General features: G+C 39.5%; 1 protein-coding gene across 2 annotated transcripts; it reads left to right on the top strand.

The window, feature by feature from the left end:
• The first annotated feature begins 36 nt into the window (after positions 1 to 36).
• Positions 37 to 25,716, top strand: xxylt1 (xyloside xylosyltransferase 1). Of its 2 annotated transcripts, XM_084547957.1 has the most exons (5): positions 37 to 128; positions 1,946 to 2,576; positions 7,131 to 7,278; positions 13,771 to 13,903; positions 23,072 to 25,716. In XM_084547957.1, the coding sequence occupies exons 2-5, from the start codon at positions 2,046 to 2,048 to the stop codon at positions 23,466 to 23,468; spliced, it is 1,209 nt and encodes a 402-aa protein (XP_084404083.1). In that variant the 5' UTR covers positions 37 to 128; positions 1,946 to 2,045; the 3' UTR covers positions 23,469 to 25,716. The 2 variants fall into 2 exon arrangements, with proteins under 2 accessions (XP_084404083.1, XP_084404084.1); XM_084547958.1 differs by lacking the exon at positions 37 to 128 and having other exon boundaries at positions 1,893 to 2,576.

Genomic DNA, 25,716 nt, shown 5'->3' on the forward strand with positions numbered 1-25,716 from the left:
GTTAAGGTTGTATCCCAGGCGCTTGTTGCTAGGATGTTAGCCGGAAGCTTCTGCAACTCTTAGTGCATTTTTAATTTTTCGAAAGTGCATAGTTGTGCAAATTCCATGGTGCATTTATAAGAACAAAGGTAAGTAGATGTACAACGATAGTTGTACCGTGCTTTGGTTCGTGTTTGGGTTAACTGACGGAAGTCGTTGCTTGCTAACTTAGCCCTCTCGTTTGTGGGCATGTCAACACGTTGGTGCATGGATTATTATTACAGTTGTTTTAATTTGATGATATTCCATTGCTGAATGGTTATATTTTTGTGGTTAATGGGATATTGGTAAAAGCTGCTTTATGCACTGAGAGATCTCGAGACAGTGTAATCTCTGAACAAGCTGTCAAGGAGGAGCTGTAGAGATCACGGACATAAGACAGGCAAGTGGAAGAGTTTTGCTTTGTAAGAGTCAAGTATAGGACAAAACATCGAAAACATTACACATATAACTCTGGTAAATGATCATATTTACAAGGTTCAAATTTAAGTCAGGGACAGCATAATAACATATAGCTGAAGTCAGAAGTTTATATACATCTTAAATGCATTTAACTCAGTCTTTTCTAATTCCTGGCCTTTAATTCTAGTAAATATTCCCAGGTCAAATGTTTCAGGTATCCCTCATTAAACTTCTTACAATAAGTTGCTGGAATGTTGGCCCTTACCTCCAGACAGAACTGGTGTATCTGAGTCAGTTTTGTAGGCTGCCTAGCTCACACATGCTTTTTGAATTCTGCTTACAAATGTTCTATTGGAGGTCATGTCTTTGTGATGGTCACTCCCAGTACCTGTCCTTTGTTGACCTTAAGCCATTTAGCCACAACTCTGGGTCATTGTCCGTTTGGAAGACTCATTTGTGACCATACTTACTGGCTGGTGTCTTGAGATGTTGCTCCAATATATCCATAAAATCTTCCTTCCTCGTGATGTCATCTATTTTCTAAAGTGCAACAGTTCCTCCTGCAGCACAGCACCCCTACAACATGATGCTGCCACCCCCATGCTCCACGGTTGTGATGGTGTTCCTCAACATGCGAGCCTCTCCCTTTTTCCTCCAGATGAAACAATATATGGCTAGTTTAACTTTTATTTTAACAGACCAGAGGACATTTCTCCAAAAAGTTCTTTGTTCACATGTGCAGCTGCAAAATGTAGTTTGGAGTTTTTATGCTGGTTCTGGAGCCGTGGGTTCTTCCTTGTTAAAGTTATGTTGTTCATGTCATTTTACTGTGGATACACAGATCAGCCACAACATTAAAACCACTGACAAGAGAAGTAAATAACATTGACCATCTTGTGACAATTCAATGTTCTGCTGGGAAACTTTTGGACCTGGCATTCATGTGGATCTTACTTAGACATGTAGCACCCACCTAGATCAGACCAGGCACCCCCACCCCATAGCAATGACACTCCTTGATGGCAGCAGCCATCCCCAGCAGGATGCAGGCTGACACAGACACACACACAAACAGTTTAGGAGCAACTCAAAAGACATGATTGATTGATTTTTGTTTTTGTTTTGGGCTAATTGAAAAATTCCAGTGTTGTAGGGGGTCATGCTCTCTTTTATTTGCAATAAAAATGTGGTACTGTATTTGGAATTCAAATGAAAACTGTTGTATGCTTGCATGTTTGTACTAGAACTGGACACTACTTTATTACTACTATTTAGAAAGTAATGCTGGCTATAATCAGGGTTCATAAAGACCCAGCTATGACACACCAAGGCTATTTGGTTATTTATTTAATTAAAATGTGCATGGAATAATTTCAACACTGCTTGGATAAATTAATGCATAGATTGAACGATTATGATTTTTCCTGTTTTTGATTGGTAATTTACTGTTCCAGTCTCTCACCAAAGCTTGAACTAAATTTTTTTTTTCTTTTTTCTCTTACAGGAATATGTTGGAAATTTAGTTTCATCTTGAACTCAAAGTACACAAAATGGTGAATATTTTCCTGTTTACAACCCCATTCTCGTGACATAGACAAGGAGCTATGGGCTTCTTAAGACTGGTAGCCAGAATCATGGGTAGGATCAGCACGTTCAGATCCTATCAATTTGTGCTTCTCCTTGCTGCTGCACTTGCTGTTGTAGCGTTTTACTACTTCGGCTCAGAGAAGCAGAACTTCTCCAGCACCACTAAGAGGATCAAGCAGACCCAAGCCAGCCACAACACCAATAGAAACGATGCTGACCTAACCGTGGACACCAGGATCTCACATACAGCTGGATCCGAAGAACAAGGAGGGGACAATGCAGGCGCAGAGAACAAGGGTTTTCTGTCCAGGAAAGGGAGTGGTGAGTCTGGTGACCAACGCTACCACGCACTCATGATGTTCACCAAGGTGGACAAGAGCCGAAGCCTGCAGGATAAGTTTAGAGTGGCCATGCTGTCTATGGTGAAACATGGACACTTCCTGGAAGGAGAGGTGTTGGTGCTTCATTTTGTAAGTGACCAGGCCAGCCAAGAGCTGGGTGAGAGAATGCTACAGGAATTTCTCCAAGGCGCAACTTTTAAATATGAGGTATGTGTAGTCACTAGTTCTGTTTACTACTGACTTTTGTAGTAAAACAACAGCTGAAACAACATTTTAAATGTTTGTTTTGTTGTCCCATTTGTCTGTGATACTCAAACATTAGAGTCAGTGTTTCTCACAGAATGTGGATTTATTTAGCATAATTTACATTTCATAGCCTCTAGATGCGTAAAAGTGCTCACATTATAACCAGAGTTTAGCTTTTACGAGGTCAATTTGCAATCTTTTGATAAACACACCTTTTGGACTGTCTCAGTCCCAACTTCATTTTCAAATGTATTTCAAAGTGGAAGAAATCTACAAAAAGATTTTGACAAGTGTATGTTGATTGCTTATACTATTTCTCCAGTCTGATGAGATGAGCAACACTATGATCCAGATTTTAGGCCACAAAATTCTCAGAACGGTAACAAAAATGAAAGGATCCTAGCAGTATTTTTGAGAAAATTAAACTCTAAATTAGTTAATGTATGACAGTCAACGTTTTAAGTTTGGCATTTGAAGTTTGGCAAAACTTGCCCTGGATCATCTGGAGATCTAGTGTGACCCTGTATTCTGTATACACAAAAGATAATAAAGGTGCACTCTTTTTGACAAAATCTCCTGGAAGGCATTTACGTTGTTGCATTTCAAAAAGTGATCAAAAATATGTAGACTTTGTGAGAAAAGTTTCTCACTCTTTTCCCTCCTTGGCTGCTTGATAAATGAAGTTGACTGAAGTTTAGCTTTTTGGTTTCAGAAAAGTAACAGGAAAAACTGGACTCACTCCCCACTCCAAAGACTGTTCAACAATCTGACCAACACTTTAAAGTGAAGCTTCCTGTCCCTTTAATCCAAATTAAAATGAGAAAGGCATTGGCTGTTGGTGCTGTTTAAAGTTTAAACACACGGGGGCAGTCTTGTTCTGCCAAACCAATCCTTCACTAATGGGATATCCCTCCCTTACCGTGTTCTCTCTGCCAAAAACACAGGATTATGTCCTTTCTCTGTTCTCTTTCTGTGTCTTGCAGTGTCCTGCCCCCTTTCACCTCTTTTGTATTCTCCACAGAGCGCACAAACATAGAATTGTTTACAAATTACTCATCACTCTTCAAGTCCTCCTCAAGAACAAGAGCTCTCTTTTTCCCTCAGGAATGTCTCATCATATTTAACATGTGCTGTGGATGATGCTCTCTATTATCTTAGGCTGATCCCATTCCGGCTTTGGATTGGTTCAAGGTTTGCTCAGCTTTGCAGTTGGCAATTTGGCAGTTCTCACCCTGCTGGTTGGATTGCATCCCGTTCATTTGATTCCCTCTCCAAAGGTTCTAGGGACACAGCTGAAGTGTGTGATGTAAAGTACTGGAAAAGTTCGTTGTTTAGATCTGGTACCTTGGCAAACCAATTTACAAACATTTTGACAATAAGAAAGACATTTTTGTCAGCAAGAAATCTTTTGCAGTGTTGCAGAGAAAGTGCATTGTGAGATATGTACATGGCACAACTTGACCAATACTGGATTTTTCTAACAATTATACATGTCATAACAACATGTCAGCGTACTGTAGATGTATCTGTATATATTTTCATGTGCAACCTTGAAAAACATGTTTAATTTACATTCAAGCCCTTCAGTTCACGCAATGCTGATTAATCCAATCAAGGGGTGTCAATGACACACAGGTAGCAGTGTGTTTTACGTCATCCACCGATGATTGTTTGATCATTTCTTTGAGTCAGAAAGAATGAAATAGAATCAAGGCATCAGGACTTCAATATAAAAAAACAAAACAAAGTATGGGGTTACAGTCTGTAAGCAGACATCATACACACATCAACAGAAGTTATGTAATTACTCTCTGCCCTGAGGGGGACTCAACAGTTCTGCAGTGTAACTTAGAAGTGGTCTCATCAGCCATTATTTAAAAAATATGTCTTTAAAGAGAAAAACATTTTTTTACTCAGATGGACAAACTATGAAAATGCAATTAATTCTAAATCACCTCACACATGTCTTTGGCTGGTCTTCGTGACCACACCACACTCTCTGTTGGTCTCTGACCAATCTGCTGTCGAATTAAGACACTAAATGATCCCAAAAAAATGTTGAGATATGCACCAGTTAGAAATCTAAGTTGAATTATCCATAAACTGAAATGGATCCTGGATTGTGTCTGCAGTTGTACAGTGTTTGTGTCAGCTTTATGATGTCATTCCAGACCAGAGCTTTTAAACATCGTGGTTTCAGATCACAAATCATAAAACAAAATGTTCCAAGACTGACACAACTACTCCCCAGGGCCAGACAGAGGCATGTGCATGTGCACAGACTTGAGGACTCACCTTGAGGCTCATTCCTTTTAATTATTTATCTTTGAGGTGCACGAGGATAACACAGTGGTTAGGCAGTGATTTTAGCCTCCAAGCACATCCCAGCAGCAGAAAATTCAATGACCCATTCGACATCTGCAACAAACAGTCCTTCATAGTCACACCGCCAAGAGGCTGTCCTCATTAGAGCTGACCATCCTTCACACTACACACTGAAGTCTTGAGAATGTTTCTTGTACTGCTAATGACTAAACAGCAGTATGATTCCCAGTTCAGTCTCATTCTTTATCTCATAAAGTAGATAAAATAAAGTCATTAATTATTGTCCTGCTGACAAAGACTCTTGTATACACCTTTAACTCCAAAAGAACATAGCTGAGCTGTTCCACGCAACGTTATTGTGGCTCTTATTCTGTACATAAGCGCTCACAGAGGTCTCGGTTTTCCCCTTGAAGTAGTGCAGAGCAAGTCTGGCAGAATCAAAAAAGGAAATTTTTCTCAGGACTGGCACCCCTTCAAGAAACAGCACAAACGTTGCCAAACATGACCAGGCTTAACTTTGTGCAGATAGTTAGTTAGTTTGTTAGTTTGTTTGTGCACTCATACATTTTAGGGGATCTATAAAAAGTTGTAGGATGGTGAGTTGGGTAATTGTGCACAAATGTCATTTAAACTGAATATGAATCATCAAATCTCTCTCCCAATCAACTGCTCTTTCTTAATGTGGCCACATGACCTGGCTTGAATTATGTTTTCAAGTTTCTTGGGTTGATTAGTTGGTGAGATGGTTTTGTCTCTTTATCAAATGGAATGTTGCAAAAACTGTAACATAAGCCATAAGATACATACATAGACAGATAAGACTTTGGGGGCTGTAGAAACATAGGAAGATATTAATACTTCCACATAAGTCTTGTTGAGAGATTACCTAGCCTTTATACTAGCCTTTTATGTTTCAAATGTTGAGTTTATAAGTAAATTGCAAGATTTTACTGTGTTATTTATTGCAGCACCGTTGAGCAAGTAATTGAGTTGGATTTGTTTTGTTTCTCTGTGAACAGTTTATTAAAATCATACAAAATACAAGAATCCTTCAAAAATAAACACTCTGGAAAAGTAGGATTTAGGGTTCACTGTTCAGTTCTGTCTCTTGGACTGTGCCATCTTATGTCAAAGCATCTCGACAGAGATTGTCTGCAATTTCAAAACAACAAGGCAGCAGTGTAAATATTTTGGCTATTACTGTGCGTTTTGTCTGAGAGCACATGCTAATTTCTAGTCTGGCACCTGCACTATCATTTTTTTGTCATGCATATAGACTCATCAATTTACACAACAATTTTCATCAACTTTACACTTTAAGTGGGTGTTTGCAACCTTTTGCAGATAAATTATACAGGCGCATTTACAAGATGCAATTCATTGAAACTGCTGCCAGCATTTCAGTATTTGTGTGACAATAAAATATGTTTCTGCATAACTCGGCAGGTTGTGTAGCAAGATTCTGACAACTGCCATAGTTGACAATCTGATTTTGTGCAGCCTTTGTGTTTTTCAATTATTCCAACATTGTATGAATAGTAATATGAGCAAGCCCTGCTGGCCCTTAGGGGTGCTTTGACATGAAACTGTTAACATGCAGTATAATAAATTCATGGAATTTAAATACCTCCATTGGGCTCCCCCTATTTTCTAGGCTTTTATTCTACAAAACAGCAGGGTGTCAATATATCACATTACAAACAGCTGAGAAATTACTTTTACTATCACGAAATGTTTCCCCATCATCAAGGTATGTTGATCCAGTATATAATACGACAGCCATATTGTCCAGATTATATGTGAAAGATGTTTCTTTTCTAGACAAAGAAACATCCTTTTTATTCTTCTTTAAGCAGGAAAGCTTTAATGATAATGTGTGCTTACTGTCTTTTTAGCTGCACACAAGAAGGTAACGATACATCAGTATCACTGTGTCCAGCCCTCATATGACGCAATCATTGATGTTAGGCTTTTTGGCTTTTGTGTAGAAATATGTCCCAAGCACAACTGACTTTTATCATAAAGTGTAGTCTTTTGCTTTAAACGGCTAAATGCTATTTTAAACCGTATTACTATAACTAAAAACTTTGCATGTATGGTATTGATCAAATAATAAAAGTATAGCCAGCTTTACTGCTGTTTGGACATTCTTGTACTAACATGATTCCACTTTGTTCATCTTCCTTGCAGGTGTTGTTTCATGACGTAGTGGCCCTCACACAGAAGCTCTTCCCTATTGTGGAGGCCATGCAGAAGCATTTCAGCGCTGGCTCTGGAGCTTATTACAGTGACTCCATCTTCTTCCTGTCAGTTGCCATGCATCACATCATGCCTGAAAGTAAGACATACAACTTTCTCTCATACTTAGTGATTAAACGGCAGACTTTGCTTAAACCCCTAAATGGCTTTCCTGTAGAGGAAACCCACACATAATCATACTTTTAACAGGGTCAAAGTTTCCTTTGTTCTGATATTTTGTGTCAGAGCTTCCCTTTTCATTTTTGTCAATGAATATCCCCCAAATTATTACTGTATCACATTTTATGTGTAGAAAGGTGTACATAATGGGGACCCCACCATCAGTATTCTTTTCCAGTCTTTTAATCTGTCAGTTATCTTTTCAATTACTCGTTTGGTTAATTTACCACCAAATAATAACCATTACTTCTAAACATTGCAATACTATCCATTAGCTTCTGCTTTGCTGATGCTGCCCCCCTCAACAGAGACGTTGAGGTGTCTCTGCTGAGGGGGGTTAACAGAAGTCTCTGTAATTGTGAATGATCAGGAACGTATTCCATGCAAATCCATCTATTTTCAATAGCTTCCAAGTTATTGTGAGGTGACATCTGTAATCCTGCAGTGTCAGTTTTGCTTTTTAAAATCTAAGGAAATCCCTACGGCTATCCAGTTCTTTTGCAGACTTTGCTTTAAATTCATGCAGATGCTCACCTCACTCAGTTGGCACTACTAATGCACAGCTAGAGAAGGCAGTATGGGCAGGTATCTAGCATACATGTGGCATTTTGCAGAGACCCTGGGGAGCCAGGAAGGAAGGATGTGCTCTGTCACCGCTGCCCACATTAGTGCCCCCCGTGCTGGCGCTGACCGATGGCAGCAAGATCCTCTTGTGCGCTGCTGTGGCTGACTTCAGTGGGTGTGCGGCACAGGGTGTCACTCTAGAGATGAGTCAAACCATAAGGCTTTGAGCTCAGGGAGCGCAGTTTGGTACAGCACGAACTGTCTCTGTAATAAAGGCTGTGATTAAAACATTTTGAAAAGAGTGGAAATCCATTCATATTTGTATACGAGAAAGATTTTGATCTTTTGTCAAAAGACATTTGGAGTCAAATTCAGGTATACTTTAATTGGCTTTCTCTATACCACACCAAATATTTACAGTATAAGCAGTAAAGTCAGATATCACTTAAGAAGTAAAAAGGAAAAAAGGATGATATATAACAGATTCTTCTTGGAGTAGAAGTTTAAGTGTGTGGTTGTCACTCAGCTCTCAGGCCAGAAATTTGTTTTGTGACACGGTTTTAAAGGTATTTTTAAGCAGCATTAGTGTTGTATAAGACAAATGGGGCATCCGGAGCTGCGTGTCTGTTGGCGGCTCACGTTGCGTCCTTAAAATACTTATTGATCCCACACGTGTCAGCCCGTCTGCCCTGTGTGTCCACATCGTCACACATTTCTATTTAAAGAAGGCTTTTATCTAGAAAGGGCATAATGTGGTGGTCTTAAGAGAGCCAGGGCGGGGGAGTCGGGGGCGGGAGTGTGTGTTGCTCATACCTAAATCAGTGTTATTTTGACTTTGAGTTTACAGGTTTTCTGAAAAAGCCTAGTCCGCGAGCGAGCCGCACAGCAGACAGGGAACATTGATTCTGATTAATGACAGTGCGAACAAAAGTGATGTCCACAAAAAATAAAAGTGAAAAATAGCAGCTGCAAGTGGGTGGGATGGAAGTTTTAACATTCACAGACTTGTAAAGTGGGAGTGAAGTTTAATTTGGTTGTCAGAAGAGAAATAATGGAACATACTGTCAGCACTTTGGGTTCAGTGTAAAGCCAAGTACACAGTCTGATTAGGAAAGAATTTGATGAACATATTTTGAAAATTGCACAGGCCTGTATTGTATTTTTATTGATGCAGTCTAGAGAAATGCTGGAGTGCAGTCTGTTCTCTTCTCTGTGTCATTTTCATAAATGATAGCATAGCAAGACATCCATCTGCCATAAATCACAGAAAGCAAGTGAAAGAGTCATCAGCATGCAGCGTGCATGTGAGCACACTATATGTGATGATGAAGGAAATGAGATGTGGTTGAAAATTGGGAAAGCGAATAAGTCGGCTCTGAGGAAATATTATTTTATCAAATATTATGTATGATAAGAATGTCGTAAAAGTTCAGACAACAGTACATGAAAAATGTCCTATATGTAAATGGCTTGAAATCAGGAGTCTGTTGTCACCCTTGTGTCCTGGAGGACGAGAATTAAAACTGCTCAATGGAAAGCTGTTGTATAGTAATTGATGTTAAGGGCCCTAAGAAACACTATTTCTGTCAGTGGAAGAAGTGTTTGGACTCCTCTCTAGAGGTCTCAACATGCTGGGACTTGAGTCTTACCCTTTGTTTTCCACTTATGGCAGAAGTTATACTGCTTTGCCAAAGTGAATTAGTAGATCATCTGTTATGTTACGAAAACGTTTAACGAAAAAAACAAAATTGTATACTTTCTGTTTAATGTATTGAATCCGGTCTGTGTTTACTATATATATACAAAAATGGCATCAATACTACTGGTCTCTACTACTGGTATGGTGCCGATTTGGTTGGACATGAATGGGATTAAGATCATAATGCAAATCTTTTACAATATGTTTTGAAAGCTTGGAATAATTTAAAATGTCTTTTAAAAGTCTTAAAAAGAGTTTTAAAGTTTGTATAATGTGTTCAAACACATCTCATCTGCCTCTGTAATTATTATTTTATATTAAAGTTTCTTCTATGCAGCTGCAGCACTCTGTTTACAGTGTTTCACCTATGCGTTTCAAATTTGTCAATCTCCTCCCCGTATATTTATTTGTTTTCCAGGTTTGAAACCTTGTAAATGATGGTCTGAAATCTGCATGCATATGTTTGTCACACGTCATTTATTGGTTTTTTCTTTCGGTGAGTTGAGTATGCTAACAGTTTCTGTGTCTCTCTGGCTGTTGCAGACATGTCTGCAAGCATGTTGCTGAGATTTTGTAACCTTGCATCTGTGGTTTGACTGTCACAAATGCAAAATACAGCAGATTAGTTTCCAAAGGAAAAGTATTAGCACAGGATTTCTTGAATGGCATAGAACTCTTGGAAAAAAAAAACTCACCCAGTGGTGAAGACTGTATTTTCTCAGCAGTGACACCTATTTTGTAGGAAAAGTCTACAACAAGTCAAGCACTTGTCTTGTGTAGAAGGTTATATCCAAAATTGTTAAAGAAAGGCAACTGAACTTGTATAATTCAACTTGCCTTAATTTAAAATGTTTTGAATATACCATGACCTGGATGTCTGAGAATGAAACTAGAGAACCTTGCTGTTTGTAGGAAACTGTTTTATTGAAGCAGGAAATACAGAAGCTATGTGATGCGATATCTTACAAAAAAAAGAAAAAGAAACTGGATTTTCTAGTGAATGTTATAAAAGCAGGAACTAATGTGCTACAAATAGGCTGTAAGTGCTCACATCAAGGCAAGTATTAGGGCTTAATGAGGTTGACCCACTTTCTACCTGAAAAATGTGATTTGATGAACAGTGTCCCTGCTTTTTTGCGTGTGTTTGTGTGTGTGGCTCAGTTGAGGCTTAGTAAAACAGGGCTGTCTTATCTGATCAGAGCCTCAGGCAAACTCTAACCCACCTTAATGGAATTATTCTTGCTATAAATTTGCAGCATCCATGCACCAAATCAAGACTGACTTAAACTCCCACATTCTCTTGTCTATCCATTTATTGATTGCAGTTATTGTAAAAAATAATAATAAAAAGTATGTAGGGGTTATGTGGCTTTTTCCTTCCAAAACATCATTGGAGAGTTTATTGAAATAAAACAGGCTATATAGAGACTCATGCGTACACAGTCTGCCCAGTTGTAAGTGGATTTCCTTTGACGTCTTACTTGGGTGACCTAGAAATCTGCTGAGGTCCACCATGATAGTTCTCTAAATACTAGTAGGAGATGCAAAGTAAGTGCAAGTGAGAATTCAGGAAAACCTGAAACAACAAATAAAGCTGAGCTACAGTGAACTGATTCTGTAGTCGTCACCTGTAAATTTTGAATGAGATTTTCTTGCAAATTCAATTAAAGTTTTTATTTTATGTTTCATGTATGTTTTAAATGACTGGTTAAAATTTGAAAATTAGAGTGGATTACACTCAAGTATAAACATTTGTGTCACAGCGAGAGATTTCCGACAATGTGGTGACAGAAGCCTGCATGCCAGACCAACTTCCGTGGGAACTTGCTTTGGTAATTGATCATGGTCCGGCTAAGATCTGCTGGACAAAAGCTAAATCCCAAACTTGTCGCATGAATGTGTTTCACTAAATTTAGATTTAAATGTGGTAAAAGTTTATTGAACTCTATCAGTGTTTTCTGTAGTGTCATTAGTGTCATTTTTTTCTTATTCTTATTAGGGACAAAAACACCAGCAGCACCACTTATACCTTCACAGGATTTGGTGTTAAGTCATTGGTCTAACATCAAACCCACCACATCACAATGTTGTAACAACTGTAGGCCCTCTTCCTGTTATACCCCCACTAGTTAAGCTCTGTTAGTGCAAACAAACAGCGCTGACAACGCAGAGATTACTGTTCCTCTCCCCTCTCTGTTGCCACAGTACATGAAGGCATTGCGATGGGCAGCTTCCTTGTTTGGAGAGCATTGAAAACAGGTCGCTCCCGTACTGCTGAGTCATCTTTTTCCAGTGCATATTTCAACAGAAACCGGCACTTCAGTATGTTTTTGTGAATGCCTCTAGTTTAACCATGAACTCCCTGTAGTTCCATGAGAAACCTTTGTTGTTTAAAGGTTCACTCGCTTTATTAGAAAAAAGAAGTGACTTTGTTTTTTTTCCCCCAAACGGGCTTTTAATTGGAGGTTTCTGACATTGCTAACTCCATTGCATTTCACTTGTCTGTTTTTACACCAGTCAAATAAGGCACTGACATGATCAAAATGTGTGACCACTGATTGCTGCTCAACCAGTTCTTGTTATAATTCACATCTTATTCACTGTGAAATCAGCAACTCTTACAATAACTGTCTCCTTAAGCATTAACAGGGTACAATTTAATCAAAGATGTTGTCTAATATTATTTGGTATTATATTGTAAATGATAGAAAATGCTCCTCCTTGAACCGTCACCATACCGTGGTGGAGGAGTTTGAGTGTCCTTAGGATCCTCGGGGCTATGCTGTCCGGGGCTTTTTGGCCCTGGTAGTGTCTCCCAAACAGTTTTACTTAGTTATGGAAGACATCTTCACAAAACTAATGCTGTCATTGGGTCCAGAGATTTGTGGTCTAGTTTCACATTTGACATATGGCTTTGCTTTTCTCTGTCGTCATACTTCTTGTCATCATCAAATCAGCTTTCTGGCCTGATGGTTCTCTCAGGGTTGCAACTTCATTCATGGACTAATCTTATAGCCAGTGAAATTTCTAATGACGGCAAGTACAAGTCCATGAGCGCAGTAGGTGTTTAGTAGCTTATATGACTAATTAACTGTAGTGCAGACAACCTGTAAAGCCTGTTGCTTTTTATTGTTAAGTAGATTCCTATTTTTGGTGTATCAGCACAGGCAGCATCTATGAAGAGTGCCCATAAATATTTATCGTCTGCAAACTATAGGCAGTCAAACTACCTTCGATGGTACACTTTCATCTTACACGGCAGGCATGCGCTATCCTCAAGTGTTTCCCATCCTTTCATCACCTTTCATGCCCTCAGAGCAGACACGTGCTGTTTGTCCTTTTTATTTATCCCCACATTTCATTGACATTCTCTTCAAGCAGTCTCCCTACTTTTAGGTCAGCGAAAAAGTCAAATACACGATTGCAGAGAAACCATTCATAGTCTGTCAAAGCCTGCTCTGATTTCTTCTTAATCTAATATTCTTGGAAGGACTCGTAGTTGTGATCATACAGGCATGCTGGCGGTCTCACACATTGATCCTACAGGCATAGTTGACTGTGTTTGTTATTTATTGAGTTCTGTTCAAAGTAATTATTATTCATGATGCACTGACTTTTTTTCATTGTTCTTTGTTAATTAGCAACCTTTGCTTTTAAATACCTGTCAGGCATAACATTGTGACCACCTTCCTAATATTGTGCAGGTTTCTCTTGTTCCTCCAAAACTTTTCTGACTCATCAGAGAATGGACTTGGGCCTTCTGAGGGTGTCCTGTGGTGTCTGGCAACAGAATGTTATTAGTGGGGTCCTTTGGGTCCTTTGGGTCCTATGGGTTGAGGGGACAGGCCTCTGTGGATCAGGCTTATTCCAGTTTGGGATCTAGAGAATATGGAGGCCAGATCAACACCTTGTGCTGTTTTTCATGTTTTTTTTAGTTGTTCCTAAAGCGTTTTTTTGTGTGTGTGTCAGGCTGCATCCTGCTGGGTGTGGCGGCTGCCAAGGAGTGTCATTGCTATGGGGTAGGGGTGCCTGGTCTGGTCTAGGTGGGTGGGATGCACCACAGTGGTCAATGTTATTTACTCCTGTCATTGGTTTTAATGTTGTCGCTGACCGGTGTATTTTATTTTACTTTTTATGCTCCACTTTCAGGTTTGACTCGCATAGTGCAGCTTGACTTGGATCTTAAATACAGGACCAACATCAGGGATCTTTTCCAAGAATTTGACCGGTTTCCTCATGGAGCAGTAATAGGCATCACCAGAGAGATGCAGCCAGTCTACAGGTAGGTACATGCAACCCATGCTAGTGATGCAAACACGTAAAGCCAGAAGGTTACTAAAATGGGAATGTCCAGTCTTTCAGTGTCCACTCACACGAAACCAGTGTTGTGTGATGCTGACATGCCCATGAATAACTCTGAGATGTTTCTTTTTTTGTCACTCACATTGGATCAAGGGTTTGCATCTGTCAAGAGAAAAGTCTCACTTTGTTTTAAAATCATGTGCAGCCGATTATAAGAGTTCAATTCTAGACTGTGAACTGGTCTTTGTTGGGGAGAAATTAAACTGACAGTTGTCACCTGAGTCCAATATTAGCTTGTTATGCATCAGCAATCAGAGTTTGGTTCACTAGGCAGTTAATTAACCCTCATTGTTGATGTGACAAGGGCGTCAATACTTAACAACTGAAAAACACCAGTGGCACCCAGTTTCAAGCATGCGCTATAGTTGTCATATTTTCTTCTTAAACCACAACTTTGCTCAACAGATAATACCTCTGTCAGACCAGCACAGCAACAGGTTTATCTGTATGGTTCAGCTGTGTAGTTTCAAGCCACCAGACAAGTCTCACTCTTTTTAACTCCAGATGGATTTATTTTTTTGGCTTCTCTTGCATATTCATAGTTTTTATCACATTTTCAATGTGAGAAAGAACATCAGAAGTCTCTCATACAGACGGGGATCCTCGGCTGTGTTACAAGTCTGTCTTTCTCTGCGACAAGCAAAAGTTCAAAAGTTGTAAGGCAGCATTAAACAGAACGAGTAAGTGGATTTTCTCATGGATTGTGTAATGATTGGCATGGCAGAATTTTCATGATAACTAAACTGACAGATTTATAAAATAGCAGCTCAAAGTGAAATACTGGGAGAATCTATTTATAGTTTCGTGGGAGTTGAGTTGATTTGACAGAGCATGTAGACAGAAGGAGAGCAGCCAGAGATCTCTTGTTATGTCTGTTTTTCAGTTCGGGGTTGATCTTGATGTGCTGAAAACTAGACAAAAATACTGTTTAATGGGCCAATATCTAGGTTAAGTTTCAAAAATTACTTTCAAAGAAGAGTAGCAACATATTACCTGAAAGTTGTTTGTGTCAGTCCCTATTCAAGCACCAAAGAAGGCCCACACTGCTACTGTATCTCATAGTCTTCACTTGTGGACTCACTTTAAAGCTTGCTGACCTCAGTTTTTAACAACATCTTGTTACAAAGAAAACAGCTACAGCAAAACCATTCAGCATATTTATGCCATTTGAAATGTTCAGTATGTGTTTTGTTGTGTTATTAGTAAAAAACGAATGATCCATCAGTTGGCTTGTCTGTTCTTTTGCTCCAAAAAATGCTGTTTTTTTTTTTTTTTTTTTTTTTTTTTTTTAATTTAGCAAACATTTGACCACTGTTGGTAATATGTATTAGACAGTTCACTACATTTATAAGCTGTCTCTAAGTCTGTTACTTATCAGCTCGTGGCAAACTTTGCAAGTTTAGCTTCATTCACCAAGAGCTGTCTCTGGCAGCGGAAAGTAACAGCCATGTTAACTCTTGTTTGCTTGTATTTCTGTCATTTAGTTTGCCTATGAGGTTTGTGGCTGATCAGTGCTGGCTCTTCTTCATCTAGTGTTGGACTATATATATTATATATTGCCACCCTGATGGGCTTAATCTTTTTTTGTTCAGCACATGTTGTCCCGTCATTAGTTGTAACCACAAACAAGCCACAAACAGCTGAAAATTGCTGGATTATTCAGCAATGCCAGCATGACGTGATGTTTTCATGAATATGTTATTTCAAGTCCTTCGTGCCAAATAAATAATTGAAGAATTGGCAGGATCTACGCGGAGAGTCGCCACTTGACAGGAATGTTTTGTCCTCATCCTGTGATTCAGATGTGTCTCCAGTCTCTTTGTCAGGCGTGTCTGCAGTAAATAAACAATTTGTTCGTCCCTCAAACTGACAAACTGGTAACACACAGATAAGATCCAAACAACCTTCTCTAAATGGATGTTTTATTCTCAGGATCATTGGAAACTTGACAACTAAACTTTTTAAATCCACTTCTTGTTGCCGTGTCTCGTGGTGGCATTATAGGTGCTCTCAAGTCTTTCAGACATGTTTCAGAACATTCTAGACTGCCTTCCTAGACTACTGTTTTCGTCCTAAAGAAAAACAGAAATGTACGTGCACGTCACAACAAGAATCCATCAATAGCATCAAATGCTTGATCAGATTCCTCTCAGACTTGTTCACATTCAGTATCCTATTATCAGCTATCTTCAGGGCATTTCTCATTTTATTAAAAAATGCGTATGCATTTAAGATACACTTTTGCTTCTAAGGTGCAGGTAAAGGTTAGGTAAGTAGTGGTTATGAATTCTGTAGTCATGGAAACACAACTCTTAAGCGCGTGTGTGTGTGAGTGCGTGTGTGTGTCTGTGTCTGCGCACATAAACAAGGGGCTCCGACGCTCTTTGTTCCTCCGCTGATTTTTCCGTCTCTCTCCAAGATAGTAAAACAAACACGCCTGCTCCGTTTAGACTACCACACTGTTTTCCACCCAAGCACAGCATCAAAACAGGACGTCACTGTGTGTGTGTGTGCGTGTGTGCGCATGTGTGTGCGCATGTGTGACGGTAAGACTATATGATGCAAGGTGGGAGGCTTCATCCAGCAGCTGCTTACTGGTATAAACACACAGGCAGGTGGTTTCCTCTGGGCTCTTAAAGACTGCGTGAATGAAACAATGAATTAGAATGTGCTTGACTTTAGTTACAAAGCCTATGATGATAATAAATGCATCATAACTGCTTCTACATTTTCTACTCTTTTATTGTTTTTTATTCCTTTTTTCATTTACTGGCAGCCTCGTGTACTAGACTTTCTTTATCTCGTAATATTACTTGTATCTGAAAAAAGATTTAGTATTCATATTATACACCAATCAGCCACAACATAAAAACCACTGATAGGTGAAGTAAATAACATTGACCATCTTGTGACAATTCAATGTTCTGCTGGGAAACTTTTGGACCTGGCATTCATGTGGATGTTATTTAGACATGTAGCACCCACCTAGACCAGACTAGGCACCCCCACCCCCACCCCATAGCAATGTCATTGATAGCAGCAGCCATCCCCAGCAGGATGCAGCCTGACACAGGTGCACACACAAAAATGGTTTAGGAACAACTCAAAAAAACATGAAAAACAGCACAAGGTGTTGACCTGGCCTCCAATTTCACTAGATCCCAAACTGATCAAGCATCTCAACCCATAGGACCCGTATGCCCTCACTAGCAACATTCTGTTGTCAGACACCACAGTACACCCTCAGAAGGCCCATGTCCATTCTCTGATGAGTCACAACTGTTTTGGAGGCACAAATATTAGGAAGGTGGTCATAATGTTATTGTTCATCAGTGTATACGATTTTTTGTTTTCTAAATGAATGTGACAAATATGGCTCTTTTCTAAACTCCAAGTACGTTCACATCTCATGATTAACTCAAAATTTACCCCAGCCAAAGAGGAATTTTAATTTTCCAGGACTAATCTTCATTTATGAATAAGCTTCATATATAATGTGGTGTTTGTGTTCAGGAGTTTATGGATGGCAGGCTTGTTGACACATCACAAAGTTAAAATTAGAAAAGTAGTATTTCGTGTGTGCATGTCATACAGTAAATTTTAATGTGAGGTTTTAGACATTGAGTTGTAGTTTTCCTGCCAGACACCAGTTGGCTCCAGTATCTCCAAACAGATCTGTATGCCTGCCCTGCCACTGTGTTGGCTCAATGGTTTACCAACCCTGGGAATTCCCTGCTAATGTGGAACCTGGACACACTTATTGAAAGCACATGGCAGCATAGCAGGAGCTCATGCCTCTTAGTATGCCTCACCGTTTCCAAAATTTCACACAAGCTGTCAGACCTGGGTGTCTGTCTTTGTTGTAAGGATGTGTGTGAACATGTGTGGGAATGTTTTTTTTTTTTTTTTTTTATGAAGGACAACTAGTGACATGTGAGTTTCCAATTTTTAACTTTTAAAGCAAATTTGATGACGAGCATTTAATTTATCTCATCTGTGAAGGTTTGAGACTCTGAAGAACATTACTGTTGACCAAGAATATCATTAAAAATTCAAGATACTCTTGGTCCACTTTGGTGGACTTCTTTTTTGAATGGAGATGCGTAATGCAGCTTATATTGGTGATTAATATTAATCATAACATTTTATGGATAATAAAATGTGTGTTACTGGCTCTCCAAAACAAAGCAGCATTTAGAACATAAATCACACAGAAAGAACCTTTGATAAACAGATCTGCTACCAGTTTGTAATCCCTATAAGCTACCTTGTTAGTCATTTGCCAGCAGCCAATGAACTTTGTAGTGTTCATTTTTGAAACACGCTATTAGCAAAGCATCCTCTTCACTGGAGTGTTTTCCTGTGTTGCACAAAGTGGGTTCTTAGCCCCCCCTCTGTTTTGGTGCTAATGGACAGAGCATTATGCAGCTGAACGCATCCTCCCACCAGCCGCATTCAGAGCACATCCTGCCACTGAAAAGTTCATTATTGGGGAAAAATGTCCCATGTCTCTTCCCTCCAGCTGCATTGTAATGTTTTAAAACCCAGGAGACAAGACCCACTTACATAAGTGTCACAGCCACAAACACATACGGAGAGCCTGAAGGAAATGACTCTTTATGCTTTGTGTTTTCAGTCTCCATTGTGTGACACATCCCACGTTTTCCCAGTTTTTGCTGTGAGATGGTATCAAAGAGTGATTCTAAAATATTTTATTTTGCAAGCACATTCACTGAGACATCTTTGTTCTTGCATCTGTTCTAATCAGAATCAGGTTTTGACTCTGCCAACGTTCTTGATTGTTGATTTTTCACATCATAATCCACCTCTCAGGGACAGGAGCCTCTGAGGGATGAAAAAGCACTTTACATTTTTGATTAAAGGCTCATCTTTTCAACACTAGAATTTTCTTTGGTTTGTGCTGCCAAATGTGATGAAACTTACCAGACATTTCATTTCTGCGTGCCACAACCAGACTTTCCTCTGTCAGCTGGAGTGTTTTACACAGCTTTCAGAGAGCAGGCTGTTTCTTGTCCTGAACAAAGTGCAGCACACATTTGGATGAGATAGCAGCACAGAATGTCCTCGTCACCTGCTAATGCTTTTCATTCTTTCGCTAGCAAGACAAACACTTGACTTGAAAGCTTGACAGTGAAAATTTGGAGACAGGAGAGGATGGAGGTGAGAATTGGAGTAGAAGCACCAATCTAAGCTTGAAGTTTGACTGAGTCTGGTTTGAGTGTACTAGTACAAGGGAACAGAAAAAACTAGGGACATTGTGACAGAGAACAGAGTGCAGCTCTGTACCACTCAAATCTCTGAACTTCACCAAGACTGAATAGTTCCAGAAGAAGTAAAGCAAGAGAAAATGTATCGGAGTGTAAAGTACACTTACACTACTCCAAAAAATTAAAGGAGAACTTTTTAATCAGAGTATAGCATCAAGTCAGTTAAACTTGACCTAAATAGAACACTCCTGGGACATTGTGTTTCGGTCCATCCGACGCCACCAGGTTGCACCTCAGAGTGTCCAGGAGCTCAGTGATGCCCTGGTCCAGATGTAGGAGATATTACCCTAGGACATCCATTGTCTCATTAGGAGCATGCCCCAACGTCAGGTATGCATACAAGCACATGTGGCGCCATGCAAATGAATGAAATTTCAGCAAAATGGACTAGTCTGCTGCATCATTTTTTCACTTTGATTTTTTTGGATGGTCATTTTCATTTCCATCAAACAATATGGCATCCTTTCGTTCCTAACACATTAGCAAGTCGATATCAGTATAGATATTAGGCATGATTTTTTATGTTCTGTGTTTTCAAAGTGTTTTAAATTAAATTTAAGCAGTGTGTATCTTGAAGACACCCATGTAATAAAAAAAAAAACCCACCACAGTTAAGCTAGTAATTGTAAATGCTTGTCCACATCAAGTCGGTTCTTCTATTTTATTTAAGAACTTGGGTGTGGGGGCCTTTGGGTCCTATGTGTTGAAGGGAATGGCGTCTGTGGATCAGACTTGTTCCAGTGCATTCCACAGGTACTTGATCAGTTTGGGATCTAGTGAATTTGGAGGCCAGGTCAACACCTTGTGCTGTTCTTCGTGTTTTTTGAGTTGTTCCTAAACCATTTTTGTGTGTGTGTCTGTGTCAGGCTGCATCCTGCTGGGGAGTGTCAAGGAGTGTCTTTGCTATGGCGTGGGTTGAGATTCTTATGTGTTATGCTGAAGATACTAACATTTTTCACATTACAATCTAACCATTTTATTATATAATTACTTGCATGTACTGTTTTGGACTGACCTTCTTGGTCTTCATTGGACAGAGGTAATTTGATACATAAAGAGTGCGAATTCCAAAATTGGCCGCTTAATATTATCTTCAGATAAACTGAAGAATGCATTTACGCACTAAACATTGGATTCTGTCCCCCATTCCCTTTTCCATTGTGTCTAATAGCCAACATGGTGTCAGTCATATACTGTATCATGGCCATCATGAGACTGAAGTAAATGCAATTTGTTCCACTTTAAACCCTATGTCAAAACAACAAAGAATGGAAAAGTCTGTGTAAATGTTCTCTTGCTGACCCTGTTCACCCTGGATGTGTCTCTGGACACGTAGACCCAGTGTATGTCTTTAAAAAGCTAAAATGCTCCACAGGGGCCCCTAGTCCCCAGCTACAAAACCAACAGCCTGAGTAAAACTGTGAAGACAAGCTGCAGCTGCTGAATATCGGTCAGTGATAATATTAAAGCTTGACTCAGAGAATCTGCTGCTCCCAGTAGATTAGATCAAACTGCACAAAAGAGAGCAGTATACTATCTATCGACAGTGGATGGCTGAATGACTTGGCCAGCACTAAGAATTATCTCAACTCCATGGTAAGTGTGTGTGGATAGACTTCCGAGGAAGGGTTGATTCCCATTCATCATAGTGTTCAGTAAGAATGAAACATATTTTTCCAACTGTTTCTTTATGGAAGACAGCATTCTGTACTTTCTTAGAATAAACATTTCACCCTACCCACCAAAAAAATTAAAAATAGTACAAGCACGTCTTTTTAAACAACAGTCTCTATAGACTAGATGGAAGTACAAACCACAGCAACATGAACACTTCAATAGAATGACAGATGTAGACGTGACCGCATTCTTTTTCCCATGCATTTCTTATTCGTCCCATCTGTTTCTCTTGCAAGATGAGTTAAATAAGTCATGCATACTGTTCAGGAGTTCATCAAGCTCAAGAATCAAGAATCAATCAAGAATCAAGAGTCTTTATTGTCATTATGAGAACATAATGCAATTTTGCAGAGACATTTAAATAAAACATTTATGAAAAATATAAAACACCCTTAAAAAGAAGAAGAAATGTAGATAAAGTGCAGCTTAGTGCAAGTTCCAAGTCCATGAGATGTTCTGAGTTGCCAAGCTGCCAAACACCCAGAACTGAAAAGAAAGTTATCCTCTTTGGGCCGATGGTTTGTCGTCTTCTGGTGTTTGGCAATCCTTGAGCATCTGTGGCCATCGGTGTACATTTATCCAGTGTGACCTGCACCGCTGCAATTGACTTTTCAGATGATTCAGCATGTTGGATTGGTGGTGGAATGAGTCACAGAGACCTAGTGCAGGAGAAGAAAAACAGAAATGATGGAAGTTCACAGGGCACACAGAAAGCTTTTCTTATTTTACATCTTCACCTAATTTGAACATGCAAATACACAAATATTTTCACAACATAATAGTCATCAAGACTTAAACTAATTACCACGATTCAGGGTAAACCAACCATGTTCAATCGTTTGTAGCTCTTCCTACCCTCCCATCCAACAGTAGCTCTTATGGAGTATTGGAAGAGTTATTTTCTTTTACGCAGCCATAAAACGTATGTGCCAGCTGTTGGCTATAGTCTTTGTAGTAGTGGTTAAGTGCAACTTTGTGGCCTAGATACAGGTGACGTGAAGCAATGTCACAGGTCGGCCTTCATGACTGGTGGTTCTTTGAAGTTAAGGACTGTCCAAACTAAAGTCAGCTGATATATTCCTTGATCAAATGTCTCTTCTCTCTTTTGGCAACTTCTCATGTTGAGTTGTTAAAAGTAGCTCCGCTCTTCAGTAAACGTCTGTTCTTCTATTCTGTTCATGCGGAACTCTATGGTTATGTGCATTGCAAAAATTATAACTTGTTATGTTGTTCCTCTTTACAAAACAAACTTCCTTGTGTGTCCACACATTGAATTTATGCATACAAATGTTTGCTGAATGAAGCTCTGTGCCTTAGTGTTGGTATGTTGGCAGCACAAAGCGCTGAGTTGGCACAAGCCTCTGGCACTTCAACATGCTCTGACACTCCTGGACCAACTCTCTTTCTGTGTTTGGCCACAGTTCTGTTTGTTCAGCAAATGTGGACTGAAACAAAGATGTCTCTCATTTTTATGAATATAGAGCAGATGATACATACATACAAGGAGGCAATATTTTCCCTATTTTCCCTGTATAGCATGTTAACTGCTGTGTGTCGCTCTCCATATGAGCTGGGTTCTACTCAAGGTTTCATCCTGTTACAAGGGAGTTTTTCCTTGCCACCGTCGCCTTCAGGCTTGCTCTGTCAAGCAATGAATTATTGTGGAAGCTTGGTGATGCAGTGACTACTGGCAGGAAATAGTAGGCAAGCTGCTGTGACTTGTAACCTTACCAGTAATATGCTGGTTCAGTGTTGCTCAATGAATGACTCATCCAGCTCGCCCCTTTAATCAGCAGCTCTCATGATGGCACACAATAACACGATAATACAGCCAGTTCACATCATTCATGAGACATCCTAAACAGCAATACTATTCATAAAGTTAGGCAGAATATGCACCAGCAGTCTTTTTTTTTTTTTGCAGCCTTCTAGCGTGTAATGTGTAATTAAAAAAAATGCATCAGTTACTAAAGACACAAGGCCAAAATACTGTAACGGGGCCCTTAAAATTAGATTCTCTACCAAGTCTATCACAAAACCCAAAGTACTGCTTGGTCACAGGTCATGTAATTTGCTAGTTGGATGGTTAATTCAAGCTCACACCTATTTTCTTGTTTCCTCAGACACACCTTCTGGCAGTATCGTAAGGAGAACCCTCAGACCAAAGTAGGAGAACCTCCTCCTGACGGTCTCCCAGGCTTCAACAGTGGAGTGATGTTATTGGACTTAGGTGCTATGAGGGACTCTGCTCTCTATGACCAGCTTTTGGAGCCCAGCAATGTGGCCAAACTAGCGGACCAGTATCGCTTCAGGGGTCACCTTGGCGACCAAGACTTCTTCACCATGATTGGTATGGAGCATCCTGAACTGTTTTATTCCCTGGCCTGCGGCTGGAACCGGCAGCTATGCACCTGGTGGAGGGACCATGGGTACGGAGACGTGTTCCAGTTGTATTATCGCTGTGATGGCCCCATCTATATATACCACGGGAACTGTAATTCCCCTATACCGGAAGACTGAACTTTGGCCTGGCCTGATACTGGAGCAGAAAAGGAGTGTTTGTCATTAACTCAGTAGATGTAAAATAAGTAATTGTACTTTTATGGCAGCTGACTTTCTTGATTGAATACACACATCATGCCCCCTGCTGGTCAAGGGGATACTGAAGGGCCCTCCAATCCAGCAGACTTTATGGCTTTTATCTGAGTCATTTTAGAATAAGTGGACATTGATGCTGAGAACAGCTCTGTGTTACAGCAGTGGAAGTTACTTCATCAAAGCAGGCATGTTTGTTCAATTACTAATAAAATGAGATTAGGATGTCAGACTGAACTATGAGGTTGAGTCTGACAGATCCATTCATTTGAGTGCTTATCAGATGCCTGCATAATTCAAAACATTACCAGGAAGGATTTTACCATTCCTCGTCACTTTATTATTATTATTATTTTTTGTTTTTGGCGGCAAACAAATATGTGGAGTTTGATGTTTTACATCACCTTGAGTTCAACTCTATGGCAGTGGCCTTCAGCATCAGGACCACTGCTACATCAGTGTTGCCCTCACGCAAATTAGTGCAGGGGTTAATGTGAGAATGAGCGCAGTTTGACACTTCATACAATGTTAAGTCAAGTTATTTTTCTTTTTATTTATACAGAAATAGATTTTAACAAAGTCTGATGTTTTGATGACAATCTAAAAGACCACTATCTCCAGGATCTCAAACTTTCCAAGAACAGCCCAAGTTAACCATGCCATGTATGAGCTATGAGAAAAACAGAATTGTTTACTAGTGGACTCCTTTCCCAGCACATGAGGCACAACGAACTGTGTCACAGCTCCTTTCGAACACACCTTCTTGCAGATAGGAACGCAAGAGGGAAAATAAATTACTTTCAAAAGGTGGACAGGGAGGTCATAGAGATAATGGTTAGCACTGATGGCGCTGAAGGCTTTTGGTCGTGCCCAGTATTTGCAGTTTAGCTGAGGCCAAACACAAGCACTTCAGAAGGAGCACTGCAGCAGGGAGCATGACTGTAGACACTGACCCACTTCTGAGTTTTCTTGCCGTGCTTGCTGAACTGACTGTCAAGATCCAAAGAAACGTCAACAGTCTATATTCATCAGTCAGGGAATTGTCTGAGGCGATGTACACTTGAACACACACGTGCACCCAGAGAGAGTGAAGCGGCACCATCACGAGTCAAAGGAAGGCTACAGGAGACACTTGAGAATAAACATTATTCCAAATCAATACACTTCTTTTGAATTGCCCTTGAAACTGTTGCAGGCAAACTGTTTAGTCTGATTTCATTCATTCATTCATTTATCTTCTGTAACCGCTTGTCCTGTGAAGGGTCGCGGGGGGCTGGAGCCTATCCCAGCTTGTTTAGTCTGATTTATTCATGAAAATAAAAGAAGTCTCCATACCTCTAAAATACACTGTAGAAAGAACAATAACAGCAGAACCATAGTAAATGCTTAATATTCTCTACTTATTATTTCACATTTACAATGTCAAACACATCATTTATCACCAAAGGCTCTAGAAGCTTGTTAGATTTATTTTACTGGATCTCTTATTATATCAACACTTTGTATATTTGGCCAGTCAACTGTTAATTTACATTGTTAGTTTCTGATCTATTTCCTCCTCCTCAGGCAACAATTTGCTTCCCCTTTCCAGTGCAACTGTTAAAATTGCTCGAGATGGGCAATCCATGAAAGTGAAAGCATCAATTGTTTTGTTTTGGGGTTTTTTTTTCCTCCAAGCAGAATGTAGTTGTGTGTATTACATCAGTTATTGGATTAAAACCCATTGCCGTTCAGTAGAAAATTCTCCATCCTTTAAATAGGGCAGCACTGAATTTGTAAAATGACCGTGGCTAACTGTTTTACAGCTCTATAAATAATAGTAGTATAACAACAGTTATAATAGTTATAATTTCTCCCATGTGATGGATGGTTGTGTATAATCTAAAACATTATACTGAATAATGGTTTCTTCTACCCAATGAGCTAAATGTGCAAAACCCTGGTTTCATCATTTAATTTTTTTTTCTTTTATATGCATCCATTCACTTATGTCAAACACAAACTTTTTAGATATAGTTTGCATTGAATGAAGATCTCTATATATACAAGAGCTACAGATGTTTGCACATGAGTGTATGGAATAATTTCAGGAAATTTCAGTACCAAGTGTAAAAGCAGCTTTACATGCTTTACACTTTCCCATGATGGAAATATTGTAAACTATCAAATTTTT

Source organism: Chelon labrosus, assembly GCF_963514085.1.
Source record: "Chelon labrosus genome assembly, chromosome: 7".
NCBI lineage: Eukaryota > Metazoa > Chordata > Actinopteri > Mugiliformes > Mugilidae > Chelon > Chelon labrosus.